Source organism: Haliotis asinina, chromosome 9 (genome assembly GCF_037392515.1).
Source record: "Haliotis asinina isolate JCU_RB_2024 chromosome 9, JCU_Hal_asi_v2, whole genome shotgun sequence".
NCBI lineage: Eukaryota > Metazoa > Mollusca > Gastropoda > Lepetellida > Haliotidae > Haliotis > Haliotis asinina.
In genome coordinates this window covers 36,243,885-36,262,123 of record NC_090288.1, presented here as the reverse complement: position 1 = coordinate 36,262,123, position 18,239 = coordinate 36,243,885, and the positions used below count along the sequence as shown (strand labels likewise).

The 18,239-nt window shown below is 37.0% G+C and overlaps 1 protein-coding gene across 1 annotated transcript; it reads right to left on the bottom strand.

The window, feature by feature from the left end:
- Positions 1-835: 835 nt before the first annotated feature.
- Positions 836-17,805, bottom strand: LOC137296667 (store-operated calcium entry regulator STIMATE-like). The gene is made up of 7 exons (XM_067828486.1): positions 17,369-17,805; positions 11,565-11,613; positions 10,724-10,819; positions 9,786-9,907; positions 7,825-7,937; positions 5,321-5,404; positions 836-4,745 (listed from the first exon to the last, which is right to left on the bottom strand). The coding sequence occupies exons 1-7, from the start codon at positions 17,622-17,624 to the stop codon at positions 4,506-4,508; spliced, it is 960 nt and encodes a 319-aa protein (XP_067684587.1). The 5' UTR covers positions 17,625-17,805; the 3' UTR covers positions 836-4,505.
- Positions 17,806-18,239: the final 434 nt, after the last annotated feature.

Here is an 18,239-nt window from a genome sequence, read left to right as displayed (position 1 = left end):
ATCCTTACAGGTCATGAACCCTGAGCAGATGATGACTGGCCATTGTAATAGAAGGGAGATATGGGTTCATCAGCCAATGAGATATCAGCTTTATGAAATTGTCTGGGTTCACTTTTTATCCATCTTGTTTCTGATATTTCAGTTTCAACAAACAAAACCCAACCAAACGAAAAGTATAATACTTTATTGTTATTTATTATTATGGGTGCTTGATGGGTGCTTAATAAATAAATACGATGCCATCCATTAAGTATTACCTTACCTCACACATAAATGTCATTTTCTTATTGGCTGAGCGCTTTTCTATTATTTCAATGCAGGCCACTTACAAGAGGGTAACATTTCTATGTACTGCTCTGGAAATGCCTAACTCATTTGATACTTTGTGGTACTTTCTTGTCAACAATTTCGTACCCATGCTTCAATTCAAAATGAACATTGAGGTGTTGGGTAAGATAAATATGCTGTTCAGTGGTCCCTTCAGACTCAGAGAACATAAATAGACATTGAGGGTACATTAACCCATGTTCACCTCATGACCAGTGAACAACTTCTATTATACTTTTCTTTTGTTATTCATCAGCTTCTAAAATGCCAATCAAACAAATCAAGACCCACAAACATTTCTTCCAGGAACTTCTTTAAGGTGTCCACAGTCCAATTCAGAAAAGGGTAACTATAGGTATATTCAAATCTTAAAGCTCAGAGACAATGTGTACACAATATCCAAGATTAAATGAAGTGGCATTCTTTATGTACTCTCGGGAAAGGTTACTTATGTTTGTTTTGAATGATTCAAATATCAGGCATGCTGTGTGAATGCTTTTCTCACTTGTTTTGAGATTTCAAAGCCGACACAATGATGATCAGAAAGTTCAACTAACACAACATTCTATGGTTGTGTCAACCCTCACAATAATGATTGTATCAGAATAAAACATCTGATTTTAATAACTCTTAAACTGTCTACAATCAAGGTGCGAATTATTTTCACTGTTTATTACATGTCATCGTAATGGATAGGATTCCCTGGAAGTATACTGGCAAAAACAACTTCTGCACAATACACAATACTAGACTGAACATGGACACAGGACTATGTGACATTTCTTATATTCATAAAAAATAATTTGGTGTACTATTTACACTTTACTGTACATCTCTGGACCTCTCATTCCTCATAAATATCACCAAACACTGTACACTGTTTTCAGAATATGGAATTCTTTTGTGAAGTTAAAAACACACAAAGAAAAGACAGGACTGTGCATGACCATGACGTCATGCAACCATCAGTGGAGATATATATCACAAAATGTGGCCCTCCTCAACCAAAACATACAAACTGCTATCTAACTTCCCCCAACACAAACTCAGAAAATGATATTAGTTTCAAAGACCAAAGTCCAGGCCAGTTTAATATGTATTTCAAACACATTTCAGTCAACATGCATGATGGACTGCAAAAAGAGGTATTTTTTGTTTATTCACTGCTGATTTCTACAATATTCCCAAAATAAAAACGAATTTGTGACTATTTAACAAAAATCTGAAGGTTACTCTTTTTCTAAAATAAAAGTTGATAATATACATTTAGTTATAAAATCACCATTCAAATGCACTTAAAAGAATATTTTTAGGACCAAATTAATTAATTAGTTACATCATAAATATACTTAACAAAGCTAAGTGGTCTGGTCTTTTGAAATAATATCAACATATACAGCTGACCGTAATCTATTAGCTGCGTTGATTTGTGAAATTTTCAAAAGGTTCAGTGACTGGTCATTTATTGTAAGGGCAGGGAGAGATTTCCTCCTGTTCTCAACATTTCCTTCATACCCACCCACACATCCACACCCATACCCAAAAATAAAAAAATAAAAAAATAGGAATGGTGGGTAGTATTGTGGTTAAAGCGTCTGTTTGTCAATCCCCACATTAGTACCCGTGAATCCTGTTTCTAGTATCCCTTGACAGAACACTGCAGGAATAGTGCTAAACGTGGCATAAAACTATTTTCACTCACTCAAAAAACATGTACCAGCAATCATTGAAATAAATGACCAGTCCCTAAATAATGTTCATTTTCACTCATTCACTCATAAAATAAATGCACAATACTTCATTATCCCCAGATCCCCAATAATAAATGACCAGTCTCTAAATAATGTTCAAAATAATAATGGTTTTAATTAAAATACAAATACTGGAATTTTATCATGTCTTAAACTTAAAAGTGCCCTGCCCCTGAAATAAATGACGAGTACATAGTTCAATTGTCAACCTACAATTTCTAGGTAAAATATACAATACCATATCCAAGCCATTATAGTTCTTATGTCACTACATTCTGTGGAGACCTTCATTCATCTGTTGAACGGTTTTCCCTGAGGGCACTTTCAACTCGGAAGACAAAACTGATTTGTGGATTTCACAGCTTTCTATATTGGATAAATGTTGAGCAAGATCCAAATAAATTTATGGAGTTTCCAATTTTGATATTAAAGCTTCGTTGACTTGTTAACAGCAGTTGAAGTTGACGTTAAAAACTATTCACAAAGACTAATTCACATTTTGATTTAAACTGATATAAACACTTATTATCACCTTTCATGCAAAAAAACAAAACAAAATGAAAAGACAATAATTATACAGTTTAAAATGAAATTTTCATATGCTTTCATAAAAATATACACAAATGGGGCTTAATATTTCCCACATTGGATCTGCACCATATTGTCATACAAGGGTGGAAATAACGTCATCATTGCTAGTGTACTCCAGTACAGTGGCACTTGAAATATCACTTGCCCTTACCTTTATTCCTTTATTTCCACGATACCAGCCAATTTTCTTTCTGATTTTTCTTATTAAACAACAAAATTATAACTGGAAAGTAAAATGGACATTGGTACAGCATGATATACAAATTTGCTTGCTCGTCAAAAAAGACAAAAACATGTGACTGGGACGTCTGGCAATAGGTTATTTCCACCCCTGTGATACCATAAAAAACACAATCAGACAAGGTATTTGTTGGAACAAGCACGATGGGCACTGATAGAATTGACAAAAGTTAAGGTCATTACTCCAATACTAACTTACTGTTTTTAGAGACGGTGAGGTAGTGAACAAACCTGGTTCACATGTTTTCAACAAATTATAACCCCTGGGTTTAGCTGGTTCACGCTTTCAACAATTATTTTAGGAAATTATAGCCCTCACGTTTAGCATTCAGTAAAACATATCATAAATGTAAACAAGAAAATATGGACAAACATGTAAAGTTATGGTCTCAGGTAAGGGGCTGCTAATTTCAACTTTAGTGCTTACTGGAACAGGGCACTTAAAGCATCAAATAAGGTACTTAAATACCCTGTAGAGTAAATGTTTTCAACTCTAAATACATAAGTAATAGACAGTTCCTTAGACAAAGCAGTTTGTGCAGTACACAGTTTCGCAAAAAGCAAAAAGAATTCCAGACAATGTTTTCTAACATCAAACAAGATGTGTACATGACAAGGATGCATGCTCTGATATATTCTGATCAACAAAAGAAACGCAACTCTGGCTTTTTGTCAAGTTTTTAAATAAAAGACATAAACATGAACATTTTATGAACATGAGATTAATTTTTTTTCGAAACTCTCGTTTTTTGCTGTTCAGTATATATAATGAAGATATATAACTAGTGTAACATGATATAGTGGTATACCATGATATATTGAAAGTACATTGGGGAGCTGTGTTATTATCATTTTCGTTATGTTTTCCATCATACATAACATCACATCCAGTGAGCCATTATCAGGCGCCATTTATGCTTAGGCCATTCATAATTAATTATCAAACTGATTTGATGATGTCACTAAAGAGCCTGAAAAATATTTATTGAATTTCTCAAATTAACCATATCATTCTAAAACAAGAAAATGTCTTGATACCACACTATATGTGGTATCAATGGCGTGTATACCATTACCTCGATTAACAAATTGAAATATAATTCTGTGGCCTCACTGGAACACTAACCTTTGGAAATATTCACACTGATACTCAATCTGACTCTGGATCACAAACAAAACAAATACAGTGGAAGCTGTCAAAATCGGCATCTGTCCTTATCCAGCAAGCTCTCAACACAGGCATAAAATCTCAGGCCCATGAGTTGCTTGTATTTTTATCATCAGCTCTACAATACAGCACATTGTCTAAACCGGATTGTTTCTTCAGTCCCAATGAGTGCCGGTTTAGACAGATTCTACTGTATACTGATTCAGCATTTCTTGTGATCTCAACCAAAAGACTTCCACTCACAGTTCTAGAACCATGTCTCATACACTAACAAGATCTCGCTGTATATCTCTGCATACTGGACTTCGTTCTAGTAATAGATCTGAGATCTTCCAAAAATAAATTATCAGTGTGTTATCTGAAAGTCTTGGGAAATATATTTCTTATCTAAAGTTCCAGCAAATAACACCATTTTACGTAATACAGACTCATGTAGGAAGCAGGCTAACAGAGCTGTCCAGAGATCGCTGTCTCGTATCCCCATCCTCGTCTGTTGATAACAACATGTCCGACTCAAAGTCTTCAGCTTTCTCTATTCGGTTGTAGCAGCGCACACGCTCTGATCCTTTGAAATATTTCACTGACGTTTCGTCACTGTTCACATACACATGCTTGGTGTTCTGAATGCTTTGCTTCAAAAAGTTATCCACAATCCAGAAAATGAAAGCCTGTAAAAACAACAATGAAAATTATTTTAATGGAAAAAAGCATAGTCATTTATTAAAACTACAGTGGAAGCTGTTAAAACTAGTTGTCGACACCAGTACAAATCTCAGTCCAATCGATGGCTTGTACATTTATCATCAGCTCTACAATCAGGCACATTGTCTAAACAGGATCATTTTTTCAGTCTGAGTGAATGCCGGTTTAGACACCTTCCACTGTACTTGTGTCATTATTTTCATTTTTCTTTTTTGTTTTTCATTTTCTTAAAACCACTCAACGATTTTCTAGGTATATGCGGGAGTTTAGTATTATGCCGCTTTTAGCAACTTCCCAGAAATATCACAGTGTGGGACACCAGAAATGGCCTTTACACCTAGTACCCATGAGGGGAATCAATCCCAATTCTTTGGTGTGACACGTCAACTCTTTAACTACTAGGTTACCCCCAGCCCCTCCTGATATATGAAGGCAGTCTATGAATAATAAAATCATAATTTTACATAATCCAGTGATTGACATCATTAGCATCAATCTACAAAAACGACTCTCCCCCGTAACTGTCACATGTGATACTTACGTTAACTACTAGTGGCACCAAGAACATGACCAGTACAAGCTCCAGTGTTGGGTTTTTAATCGGAGACATAATGAAAGCCCTTACCTGGAATCAAGACCAACATGTTGTAAACAGTGATACTAGTGAGAATGTCATAAGGGTGAAGCCTGCAGACAACTAAAAACTTACCCGGTAGCATACGTTTTCAGTCATGAACTTGTATCAGCATAGTCACAATATCATCAGTCAGTCATAACTATTTTATGAACAATTGGTATTTCATGAGTAATTTCCACATTTTGAAAAAGGGTAAAAGAAATTAAGTGCATACAATTCAAAACCAATGTTTTTCATCAATATTTCAGAAAAACTTTATGGTAAATGTAAACTTTCATTTGAAGAAAACAGAGCAGAATGGCCAAGAATTGTTGAATCCTTTAAAGAAGCACACTAGCTGATTTCAATGGGAAACACTCAAACCAGTGAAATACAGGCTGCATCATTGGACAGATTGGTATGTGCATTTGTTTGTATGTTGTTTGACTCCACACTCAGCAAAATTCCAGCTATATGGAGGAGGTCTGTCTGTAACCTAGATTGGTTTTGACAATCTATGGGTCAACATCATCAATATACACATTTCAGAGTGAGTGAGTTTAGTTTTACACCGCACTCAGCAATATTCCAGCTATATGGCAGCGGTCTGTAAATAATAGAGTCTGGACCAGACAATCCAGTGAGCAACAACATGAGCATCAATCTGTGCAATTGGGAACCGATGACATGTCAGCGAGTGTGACCACCCGATCCTGCTAGTCGCCAAGCATAGTCAAGCATAGTCACCTTTTATGGCAAGCATGGGTTGCTGAAGGCCTTTTCTACCCCAGGACCTTCACGGGTCTACACAATTTGGATATGATGACATGTCTAAGCCAAGTCAGCAAGTCTGACCACCTGATCCTACTAATCATATCTCACACCAAGCATGGGTTGCTGAAGACCAATTCTAGCCCGGATCTTTATGGATGTTGGTGTGTGACGATTGCCCTCACAATGAAGTAATGCAGGTCACAGATATTTAACACAGTGGTAAAATAGGTATGAGATCAGTAGTAGTGGTCTGATTAATTGAAATAATCGAAGATTGGTCGCAGTGACTAAACGACAAAGCAGTTGATCATGTTTTCTCATAAACGAACACAAATGATTTGGAACACTTGTTTTCAGTAATGATATTTGTCACAAGGCTGGTTTTGAATGTTCACTTCATAAGCACTTCAAGCTTGTTCCAACTCATGATTGAAAGTGTCTTAAAGACTCCTGGTACTATATGTTCCTAACATACTCATCATTCTTCCAAGATTTAAAATTTGCAAATGCATTTTGTGCAGTTTGAAAAAAAACCCCAGAATTTTCCTGTCTTTTCGTTATTTTTTGGTGTGCATTAACATTTCAGATAATGCCACAAATGATGCTCACTAATTACGTTTTTTTCGATGACTGATTGGTTGTAATAAACTAATCATCAACTGATGATATCGTAACCAATTCCCAAAATTAGACATCACTGCAAATCTAGAATTCAAACCAATGAACATAAAATACTAGCACGGCAACCATTATTACAGCACAGGAAAATACTAGATGGTCCCGCCTTTGGTCACATGGAGTACATTTGTATACTGGGAAGTGTACAGTATATAAAAGCTCTCACGAAATTCTTGTGATTTGTTAACAGTGTACAAAGAACACAAACAAATGATATACTATATCATCCATGGTATTGGTAGCAACTTTGAGATGAATTTGTTTACAAGCAGGCAGTACATCATAGAATATTATAGTCTTGCTGGTAGGGTGCAGTTTATTTAAAATAGTGCAGTCTGCTTTGAATGTGAATAATTGAGCTTTTGCAGATTTGTTCACGATCTCAAGTATTCAACTGTTCTCAAAGAATAAGAATTTGTGCCAGTCATTTACTGGTGAGAATAAATAAAAATTACTGGTTTTGGTTTTGCCTTACCTGTCACTTGTCTTTTGTTCCCTGACACAGTTGATATACACCCTGATAAAGTTCTGGCACAAGTTCTCAAGCTATTACAAAGGGACACAACTCTGTCTAGCAAAATCGTAATGCCTCAAACACTGGGCTCTTTTGTATCTGAAGTCTCCTCACTTGAATTTGTATTTTAGGAATACTTCAACTATATTACAGAGTTAGCTTATGATCTAGTATAGAGTGATCTTATTAGCAAAGGCAACTTTGTGCTAGACTTGGGCTTACTTGCAAATGAAGTCAAAGACTGGTGAGAAGCCAACATCCCAACAAAATCTAAAGAAATCGGCTTAAAAATTCATACTCATATGAGAAACAGACCAAATCCCTTTCACATATTAGGCGAATATCATTATCAATATATCTACCAAACCACCCCACATAAAACAAGCCACAATTCAGATAATGAAACAGCTCAAAAACTTAAAAAAAGAACGAGATATCAGATACAGGAGTAACAGCAACTCACTTGTGTCCAGAACTTGAAGAGAACAAGCAGTGTGACGAGGATCTTCTCCACAATCATCACCAGAATGTAGAGGCCACACTGCCCCACCCATGCATTGCACTGTGGAGGATCACCTACAATACAACATATAGGAACTATAGCAGAACCAACAATCTATCAGGAAGTAGGCGTATGCTGTCCTGAGGCTATTACAAACTATTGGTTTCTATACATCACCTTACACATGTTGAATCAGTAATGATGAATGGCAGACTGGTTGGAAAGAGGAACAGGATTCTGAAGTTTGATATGGACAAACTTTATGGACGAACAACTTCTTTCTTCATGTGATGCAGCATTAATGAAACATCTAACCACCTGAATAAAAAAGTTGTTCATACATACATTTTGTCTTTATCTGACTATCCAACATCTAAAAGTGCCACTCAATGAGGTGATTCTGAATTTGTTATTTTTCATAACCTAACTATTAAATTAAAAAACAAAAAAAAAGGCTACATGTTAACATAAACATACAGCCTCTGGTTTAGGGGTGGGGCTTTCCTCATCTTCATCTGAAAAACTTGGCATTCCAGACAACGTCAGTTTGCACAAAGTGATCTTACCACTATGGCATACTTAACTTGGGTAATTTAACACAGACTTACAATAATATCAACACTTGTATCACAAGATGCAAGTGGTCCCAAATCCTTCTTGCCATGGGACACAACTATGAATAATTGATTGAGTTTAGTTTTACGCCAAATTCAGCAATATTACAGTCTCTAAATAATAAAGTCTGTACCAGACAATCTGGTGATCAACAGCATGAGCATCGCTCTATGTAACTGGGAACTGATGACATGAGTCAACCCAGCTAGAGTTAGTTGCCTCTTATGACAAGCATGGGTTACAGAAAATCAATTCTAACCTGAAACTTCACAGGTTGACACAACTCTGCACATACAGTGGAAGCTGTCTAAGTCGAACTCAACTCGGACCGACTTTTCTGTCTGAATTACGAGGAGTCCGAATTGGACTGATGAGAGACACGATTTAGCTCCCTTGACCAGGAGAAACGCATGCACGGTACTTTCATGATGAAAGACACAACTGCCATGGTGTAACGTGTTTTCGGGGTAATAGCGCAAAAGAAGATCATGAACATTATTACATATCAGTAGATTACCAAAACTGTAATTCCGTTAATAAATATCACCTCATCTTTTATAAATTTATTGTTAGATTGTTCTGTCGTCTGCTGGTTTCCAATGCAACATACATCTCATGTCTTGTCCTCAAGCACGAGCGCTAGAAGTACATACCATGTTTTCATGTTACTCGCTATTTTGCGGGGAAACGCCCTAGTATGGAAGCGCATGTGATTCAATCTTCTCCACAGAAATCAACAAATACAATGTATCATTACTTAAGCCATTTTGTCACTGATGAAAAATTACTGGAGTATCGTTTTTTTTATAACAAAATCGCATACCATCAAAATGACGCTGCGTGAGTCGTGTCAGCTTGCTGAACTGCTTTGTTAATTCCTTTTGTTAACTGGTTATCATCACACTTGATAATAAGTTTGAAGTCAGTAATTGGCTAACTACAAAGCACTTCCGCCTCTGGCAGTCCAGCTAGTCCGAGTTAATTAACAATGTTTTCATGGTAAATCATGGTAAAAACCTTGAAGGGCTGAGATTTCAGTCCGAAATCCAAGTTACATGAAGTCCGAATAAGTTAGCCTATATGTAATGATAACTTAGTTAACTTCTGCTGGGACCAACAATTCTGTCCGAATTATATAGAAAACCGAGTTACTTAGGGTCCGAGTAAGACAGCTTCCACTGTATGTCTGTTAACAACTGATGTGTTTCCGTTTGAATGCACAATCTGACATCAATCTGGATTTTCCTCCAAATAACATTTGTAACCACAAGGTAGTGCAGTCAACAGAAGTGATCCAACAATTTTACCATATTCCCCAAAGTATAATGTGGTCAGCTTGTTCCTCCTGACGATTATCTGGGTGAGTTTCAATCCTAAATAGATGATGAGGATTCCTATAGTTGAATCCAGAAGAAAACTGATAAAATACCTGCAAGAAAACAGATTATACTGAAAGTTCAACAATAGCAATGTTTTTTTCCAAGTCTTATTTTGATTGTAACCTAGATTTGAAGTTAACATGTTTGAAAGTAGATTAACCTTCATGAAGACAACTTTTGATAGACAAAAGATACCAGATAAATTGCTGGATTCTTTATAACATCTCAGGGCTGCAGATAAAATATTGAATTTCTAGCTCCTTCTTGCCCTTGTAACTTGTAATACCATATTCTTGTTGATGTGTTTCACCTTTACTACACAAAAGCTAAGGTGAATAGTGGATTTGGGTGGAGACTGAGGCAACTGATGGTAGATGTAGGGTTGAGGGTTGGGGTTAACATTGATGGTAGGGTGAGCAGGGTAGGGTGATGACTGAGGGAAGGATTGGGAATTGATGGTACAAGTGGGGATTGAGGGTAGGGGTTGTGGTTGAGTAGGTGGTGATTGGTTGCAGGGGTAGGAAATGCCAATGGGTTTGGGGTGGGGTAATGGATGGAGGTCAGGTGATATAAAGCTGCTGGGATTGAATCAGTAATTTAGATGTATCATTCATTTGTGATTGTTGGCAGGGGTAGGCGTGGCCTGACTAATTCAGATGTATTATTCATTGGTGATTGGTGGCAGGGGTAGGAGAGGCCAGTGGATTTGGGGTTGGGTAATGGATGGAGGTCAGGTGGAAGGAAGCTGCTGGGATTGCCTCACCTAATTCAGATGTATCATTCATTCATTCATTTGGCTACTTTCACTGGCAACTGTACAATCCAGGTTAAACAAGGACAAAGGGTTTCAAATGAGAGATAAGTACCATGTACATGGGTCATCCTGAAACATATCTGCTAGGAAGACATTTGCAAAGTGGAGAACAGCTGCACCAAACCCTTGCTTGGAGGTGTCATAAAACCTGCAAATACAAGAAACAATATCAAAGAAGAACAACAAAAAGGCCATTCAACCAAATATCAATTATTGCCTTTTCAGGAATGCAATCCAAATTAGGCAGATTCACCACTGGTCAGATAGAAATCACCAACCCACCAGCCCCAGTGTCTGACTGAATATTTCACAATGTCTGTATGAAGTTGTTATTTGTGGCATGTGACACTTGTTTGCTGTTTAGAAATCTTATGTTTCTTATCATATAATGTTAATAATTTCAATGCCAGTTATAAGAAATGTTAAATCTGAAATGCATGTTTAACTTAATTCTGTGGGTCCAGTGAATTTTAAGTGGGTCAGACAGCCATCGTGAACACTGTTACAGGTATATTGTACCAATATGACTGTGATTTGTAAATACTGGAGGACAAGTCTGACTAGTGATTGACAGTATGAGCATCAATCTGGTCAACTACACTTCTACCTGAGACTTCTTTGTTGTTGAGCCACACAGGATTATTACAACTACTTGGCTTCTTAATAGATAAACAAAGAAGGATAAGTCGCACCTGTGATTAATACTAGGAGCACCAATCACTTGTCATTTGATGACACAATGAATTATAAGGGATTGAAATTGGCCAGAGTGAGTGGTCTCAGGACAATATCATATTTTCTGTTATGTAATATTGTATAAGCACCCCTCCCCAATGTATGTAATCATTACAATACAATTCAAAATAAATCTGATTAATTTAAGATGAGCTTACCATATCCTCCAAGGACGTCTTGCATGTTTTGGTTCACAGTAACGCTTGGCTGAAAACAAAAATTATATATCAATTCCAACGTCAAGATTGAACAGATCATGTACTTACAAAAGAGCTTAATACTGATTTAGAAGTGATTTGGTAATTGGCTAGCTTAGTGGTTAAGTTGTTCACTCATGACGCTGAAGACATGGGTTCAGTTTTCCACATGAGTACAACGTGTGAAGCCTATTTCTGGTGTCCCCTGTTGTGATATTGCTGTAATATTGCTAAAAGCGGCATAAGCACACTCACTCACTCATACTGACTTAAATATACACAACGTAACAGAATGCCATATGGATCTAAATGTACAGAATACTGAAGCAGTTACAAAAGAAAAATGACTGGCCCAGTAACGCAAATAAACACCCAAGTCCCTATTGCCTAGTAGATACAGGGGGTTAACACCATATCTAAAGTGTTGAAATTTCATTAATAATTACCGTTAATTAGCACAACACTCAATAATAATGAGGATTTAAAAAAGCAAAGGAGACAAAATGTTTATGGATATCGTCTTCTTCTTTGTGATATTTAGTATAGGTCTTTACATGCCATTAAGCAAGGCAATGATTTGTCCATAAAATCCTTATAAAGTAGTGAAACGAGACAGTTTATATTTGGCGTAAATCCTTTGACATGACGCATCACTGGAACATTTTTTAGGAATATTTGACACCGCTGGTTATGTCACAATATCAGACCTCAGTAATCGACCAGCAATCAACTGTAATGTTAACCTACTACACAAGACGTGGGAAATAAAGCGACATAGTCATAACAATAGGAAGGTGAAGCACTAGTTAATTCCATGATCAAGATGATCATGGGTACTTCCTGTTGTGATATGCCTGTGAGTATGTTCTTGACATTGCACTTTATTAAGGCAGGAAACTGAATCAGTAATGATCGAGTTATTTATGTTTTGATACAACAAACATAACAACAAACAATATATTTTACTGTATTATTTGTGGGTTGCAAGCATACAGGAAGGTATCGATACATATCTCAATATTTCTGCCACGAAACAATATGTGTCTTGACACTCAACAATACAAAACCAATAAAGCAACACTTTCAGCCATGTTTTGACAGAGAGTTTGAAGGCTATATGTATAATGACCCTGTAAGTGGATGTTCAATGGATGTCAACCAAAGAAAAGAAAAGTAAAACGCCTAAGGCTCCCTAACACAACTTTTTTATTGGTTTACTTCCTGTTCCATAGTCAGTCACCTGTCACAATAAGTTAATGTACATGGTTCCTCAACTGTAACGCAACATTTGGGGTTGGCTGCTAAGAATAAACTGTTCAAACTTTGATCATGCTTTCAGCCTATCATAAAAGCTTAGATAGTTTTACATGTGAGTGAGTGAGGGAGTTTAGTTTTATGTCACACTCAGCAATATTCCAGCCATATGGCGGCAGTCTGTAAATAATTGAGTCTGGACCAGACAATCCAGTGATCAACAACATGAGCATCAATCTGCGCAATTGGGAACCGATGACATGTGTCAACCAAGCCAGTGAGTCTGACCACCCGATCCCGTTAATCGCCTCCTATGACAAACATAGTCGCCTTTTATGGCAAGCATGGGTTGCTGAAGGCCTATTTTACCCTTAGACCTTCATGGGTTAGTTTTACATATTAGAATGTCACACAAATACAAAAGAGTACAATGTATCATTGCCTATTGATCTAAGGATGTTCTTGTATCCAGTGTCATATCGTAGTTCAGATATCGCGGTACAACTGATGTAGTGTTTCACTCCTATTAACTTGGTGTGTTTCATTTGTTATAAATATGGATCAGTCTCCTGATCTAATCAATAATGACACAGGCCTGATCCAGAACAAGTATCTGACACTGTTCAACTTCTAAGACATGTCTAAATTTTTGAGCAATAAAAAACTTATCACAGAATCATATTAAGAATGTTCAGTTACAAATCCTGCTCAAGCAATCACTCAAATTCTAAGACACCTGCAGAACACAAGAACACAACAAAGTGTCTGTGCAAAATTCATGATGTGTTTCTTTGAGTGGCATTTTAGAAGTTGGGGAGTACAAGATTGACAAACCTTATGGATAACAACATCTCTGTTACGATAAAATGTTGCACTGTCGTAATAAAGAATCTGTACCAAAACGTCACACTATCGTAATAAAGAAATTGTTATCCCTATAGTTTGTCAGTCTTCCTGATATGTATTCAACAGGGCTCCAGATAATCTTTCAATATCAAGAATACTTACGCCTTAATTTTTTCCATGTAGTAGTACTAGAAAATAGCAACAGTACCTTTAGAGCACTGTCTGGAATTTAATAGCGCATCAGTAATCTTGTGACTCGTTTCATATATGCACCACAACATTGGTACTCTTGTGTCAACAGGTCAGGAAACAATACAACAGATTAATACGTCCATAAATGAATGTTAGACCATACACCATTGCTGTAGTGCGTATCTGCTATGTTGTCTTGTCTTATTCCTACAGTATCAAGCATATTTTTCATCCGTACATACGCCAATACAGCCCTTATCTGGAGCCCTGAATTCAATTAATATTTACAGAACATTAGTAACCTGACCTGTTCACCTCATGAATCTATTCATATTCAAACAGTTATGCAAATACAACTTCACTTGGGTAGCACACTCATCAAAACGTTTGCATAATATACATAGCAACTGGCAATTATGACTACTTGTAATTATAAACAGGTAACCATGGCAACAGATGATATGATTAATATCTTTCGGAATTAATATCATAAAATGACCATTCAAAGCTTACAACATTGACAGTAAACATGGTAAAGCTAACAAATAAGATTTAGATGAGTTTGATATCATTCTTATTTTTAAGCATCAGCATTATTAGAACTATGCAAATTCAGCCAGGTGATCGTGGACCTAAGATGGACCACCTTTGTGCTGAAGCTCTTGGATTTGGTCCCAAGCTGCACCAAAACATGATAAAATATGGTCCATGTACTTGTTTAACTTAAGTTATATCTGGGATTACACTGTCTTAGTAAAGTACAAATTCTAGTACTTTTTTGAGCTGAGTTGTGGAAGTGGGTGGCTGACTGGGTGAGGTGGCTGACTTTGTGTGCTGGCGATAAAGTGTCTGTCTCAACTAAAAAGAGTACTAGAATTTGCCTTTAACTAAGAAAGTGTTATCCCAAATATAACTTATGTTACATTTGACCACTCTCTAAATATATTTGTGTTATCATGGTGCTTGTTGGTTCCTTCCTGCCCCTGCTTTAATGGGTACAAGGACTGACTGACTTGGAGTCAGTATAATGTGTCTTAGTGGGTATTCAGGCAAGACTAAAGCATGGTATCTCAGGGAGCTGGCACCATAACACTACCTAAATCTGAGCTAGTACCAGCAGCCACACATACACACACATCCTGTTGTTATATGGGCGAAATATTCTGGAACAATACAAACCCCATTTCACCTAAGCTCACCTGACACAAGACACATATAAATTAACCAGTAAAAGGGGACAGAAACACATACATGAACGAACAGTCCATGACAATATATTGATCTATGACTATTAATATTATTATTACAGACATTTGAAATTCAGATATATACATGACAAGGAGGCAGTCTATACACATGGTTTGATTAAGGCATTGCTGTAGCATGGAACATACATATGCTTTGTTCAGAAAAGAATTGTTACTTGTACATGCAGCTACCAAAGAGAGGGTTATTTATCATGTGACTGCCTATCTATGGACAAGAGACTTTTGCATGCACTTCAAAAACATGTCTACATGCACGCAGCAATATTCCAGCTATATGGCGGTGGTCTGAAAATAATCGAATCTGGACCAGACAATCCAGTGATCAAAAGCATGAGCATCGATCTGCGCAATTGGGAACTGATGACATGTGTCAACCAAGTCAGCGAGTCTGACCACCCGATCCTGTTAGTGGCCTCTTACGACAAGCACAGTCACATCAAAGGAAATGAGAGAGAACAAAACAATATCCATTTCTACATACCTGACAGGCCAGGTCGAGAAAGTAATAAAGGTAGTTGTTCTACAATGTTTCCACATTTTTACAGATCACTAAAAAATTTGATGTTCTCCTTGAGCAAGATGGCACAGGAAAAAGCCTACTTCAAAAGAGATATTCACAAAATTTGGGACTGTACAACACAAACAAGTACTATATAGATCATTTCTGTATCTGGGTATCATCAGTATGTACTAGGAGTAGAAAAAGATCTAACATAAACACCCTGAGTCACTCGCTATTTACCGTACATAGCTTGACCCAAAGCATCTTTCTGTTGGTAAGCATCTTTCTGTTGGTTTCACAACAATTCCTGTTCACTCCACATCTCATGACAGTCATGATCTGGGTCATGCAAGATTACTACTCTCGTGTCATGGGTTTTCGTGGTATTAAGAAATTTTCAACTATAAATACGATCACTGATATTGTCAGGTTATATAAATATAACCTAGAGTTAGATGACATACTTTTGTATCATCTAATGTCATTAAAACACTTTTGTCATACTAAGTTCATCGTTGGCATGTGCCATTGTGCACAAACTCTGGTGACGTCTTATGTTTCTGTGGTATTCCCTACACATCAACTTAAGGGTGCAAAGCACATGTCACATTCTCAAATGTCATTAAAAGCCAATCCAGAAGTGTCAAAGTAGGTTTACAGTACCAACAAAGTTGATAAATTGTGATACAGTCAATGGTTTTAGAATTAACAGAATAGTCACATTTCTTCAGAATAAATTTTTCAGGATAAAGTTCACAAAACACGTAGAGTTGATCAACGGAATACGTAAGATGGAACATGAAAAAACAACTTAAGAGATGATCCTATCAGGCCTCCATAGTTTAAAAAGAATGGAAAAGGGATTCCTCCTTAGGTCATGTTATTATTTCAGTTGATTACATCAGGTAGCAGTTGAGCGATTTTTGGAAAACATTGAAACGGAAAAAGTTTACAGAAATGTTTGTAAAGATCATACGAAAAGTGGCATTACGTGCCAGACATAAAGGTACATTAGTTTTTATCAGTAGATGACTGAACATAAGCAAATTGATGAAAGTCTGAACACTTTTCGCTCACAGTTGTGATGATCTACTGATGAATGTAAACAATGGATAGGTGGCGCAATATGGTAAGTGGCTCATGAGAAACTATGCCATCAAAAAATACAGAGAAAACGTAAGTATTGCGGAATCATACGACAGCTGCATATTAATATGGGCCAAACAGGAAAATATGTGAAACTAGTGGCAAGACCTGTGTGCTAAAGAAATAATGTGGGTACAAAAGATATAACAATATAACGCCTGGAACATACAAAATACCCGGATGTGGCAAGCGATACAATGTCATCAATGCTATTTTTGTTGGAAACACATGATACTTTTTTAGCGAAATAGATAAATATACCTATATCACTCAAGGTTAGCAAAATCAAAACATAAAATGATATTAAAGACAAAAATTAAATTTTTGTCCTATGTCGTTGAAAACCCCTGAGACTGGGATACCTGTGGATACAACATATTATATCACATGCACATATTGCATTACACAGGTTGAGCACAACCCCAGTATTAGTGAATGTTAAACAAGGAAAAAGCTTGATGTGTCATGAAGTACATTCTGGCATAATGACTGAGAAGCAAGTGTGTCTTTCTGCATGTTTCGCATTCCACACATTACGACTGCAACTTCATACGTACCTATCAAACACGAGAACGCCAGGAGTGCCAACAACCCCTGTACAAGTAGTCCTACCGGTCCCAGCAAATCCCCAGATGAGCAATGAAGGATACTTTGGCTCGGGAATTTCGGTTGAGACTCTGGATCAGATGATACGTTCACATCATATACATGTTTGTGAGCTGCCTGGTCCGAGGCGAGCGATGTCAGCGACATTCTTAAAGCACTTGCTCGTGCGTCAATTTGTCCGGCTGTCAAACTGTCCATTACACCCATCGCAGTTTCTCATTGCCTTTTGAAACACCTCTTGGGCACGCATACAACCGTTTTGGATTTTAATATAATAATACCATCAATTCAACCTCATTTTCGTCTCACTTAACGACGATCTATATCATTTTCGTGCACAAAACACGTTCACAGCTTCTTGACAGCAGACAAACCGGATGTGCTCTTCACTTCCGCTGACAATAATGCTACTTCCCTTCGACAAATCATAATACAATAAGCAAGAAACAATTCTACAGCGAAGGTGTCATTGAAAATTGTCTCATTTTAAAAGCCAGATCTAATTTAACTCTACGAACAATGTCAAACGTGACTTGTAGTTCTCATATCGTGATTCAGCTCTTATGTAAATTCTTCTTTGCTACATTTACAGTCTCAGTCTTGTTTTAGTACTTTGTTAGACCTCCTCGCTCAGCAATGCATGCCTGAATACGCCTAGGCACACTACCCATCAAAGTTTGTAGGTAATCGTGTGACAGGGTATCCCAATATTGGACCACCTCGGCCTTCATATCTTCAATCTTTGTCAGTCCCTTTTGGTTTATTCTGTCCTTCATGACTCCCCACACATTCTCAATTGGGTTTAGGTCTGGGCTGTAGCTG

What these genes read in the sequence shown, in the direction of transcription:
- LOC137296667 (XM_067828486.1), bottom strand. Translation starts at nt 17,624, where the DNA reads ATGGGTGTAATGGACAGTTTGACAGCCGGACAAATTGACGCACGAGCA. An exon ending in CAGGATGACCCATGTACATG is followed by an intron (nt 9,908 to 10,723) that starts GTACTTATCTCT and finishes GTTTTCTTGCAG; the next exon opens with GTATTTTATCAGTTTTCTTC. An exon ending in TCTTCAAGTTCTGGACACAA is followed by an intron (nt 5,405 to 7,824) that starts GTGAGTTGCTGT and finishes TCTTGATTCCAG; the next exon opens with GTAAGGGCTTTCATTATGTC.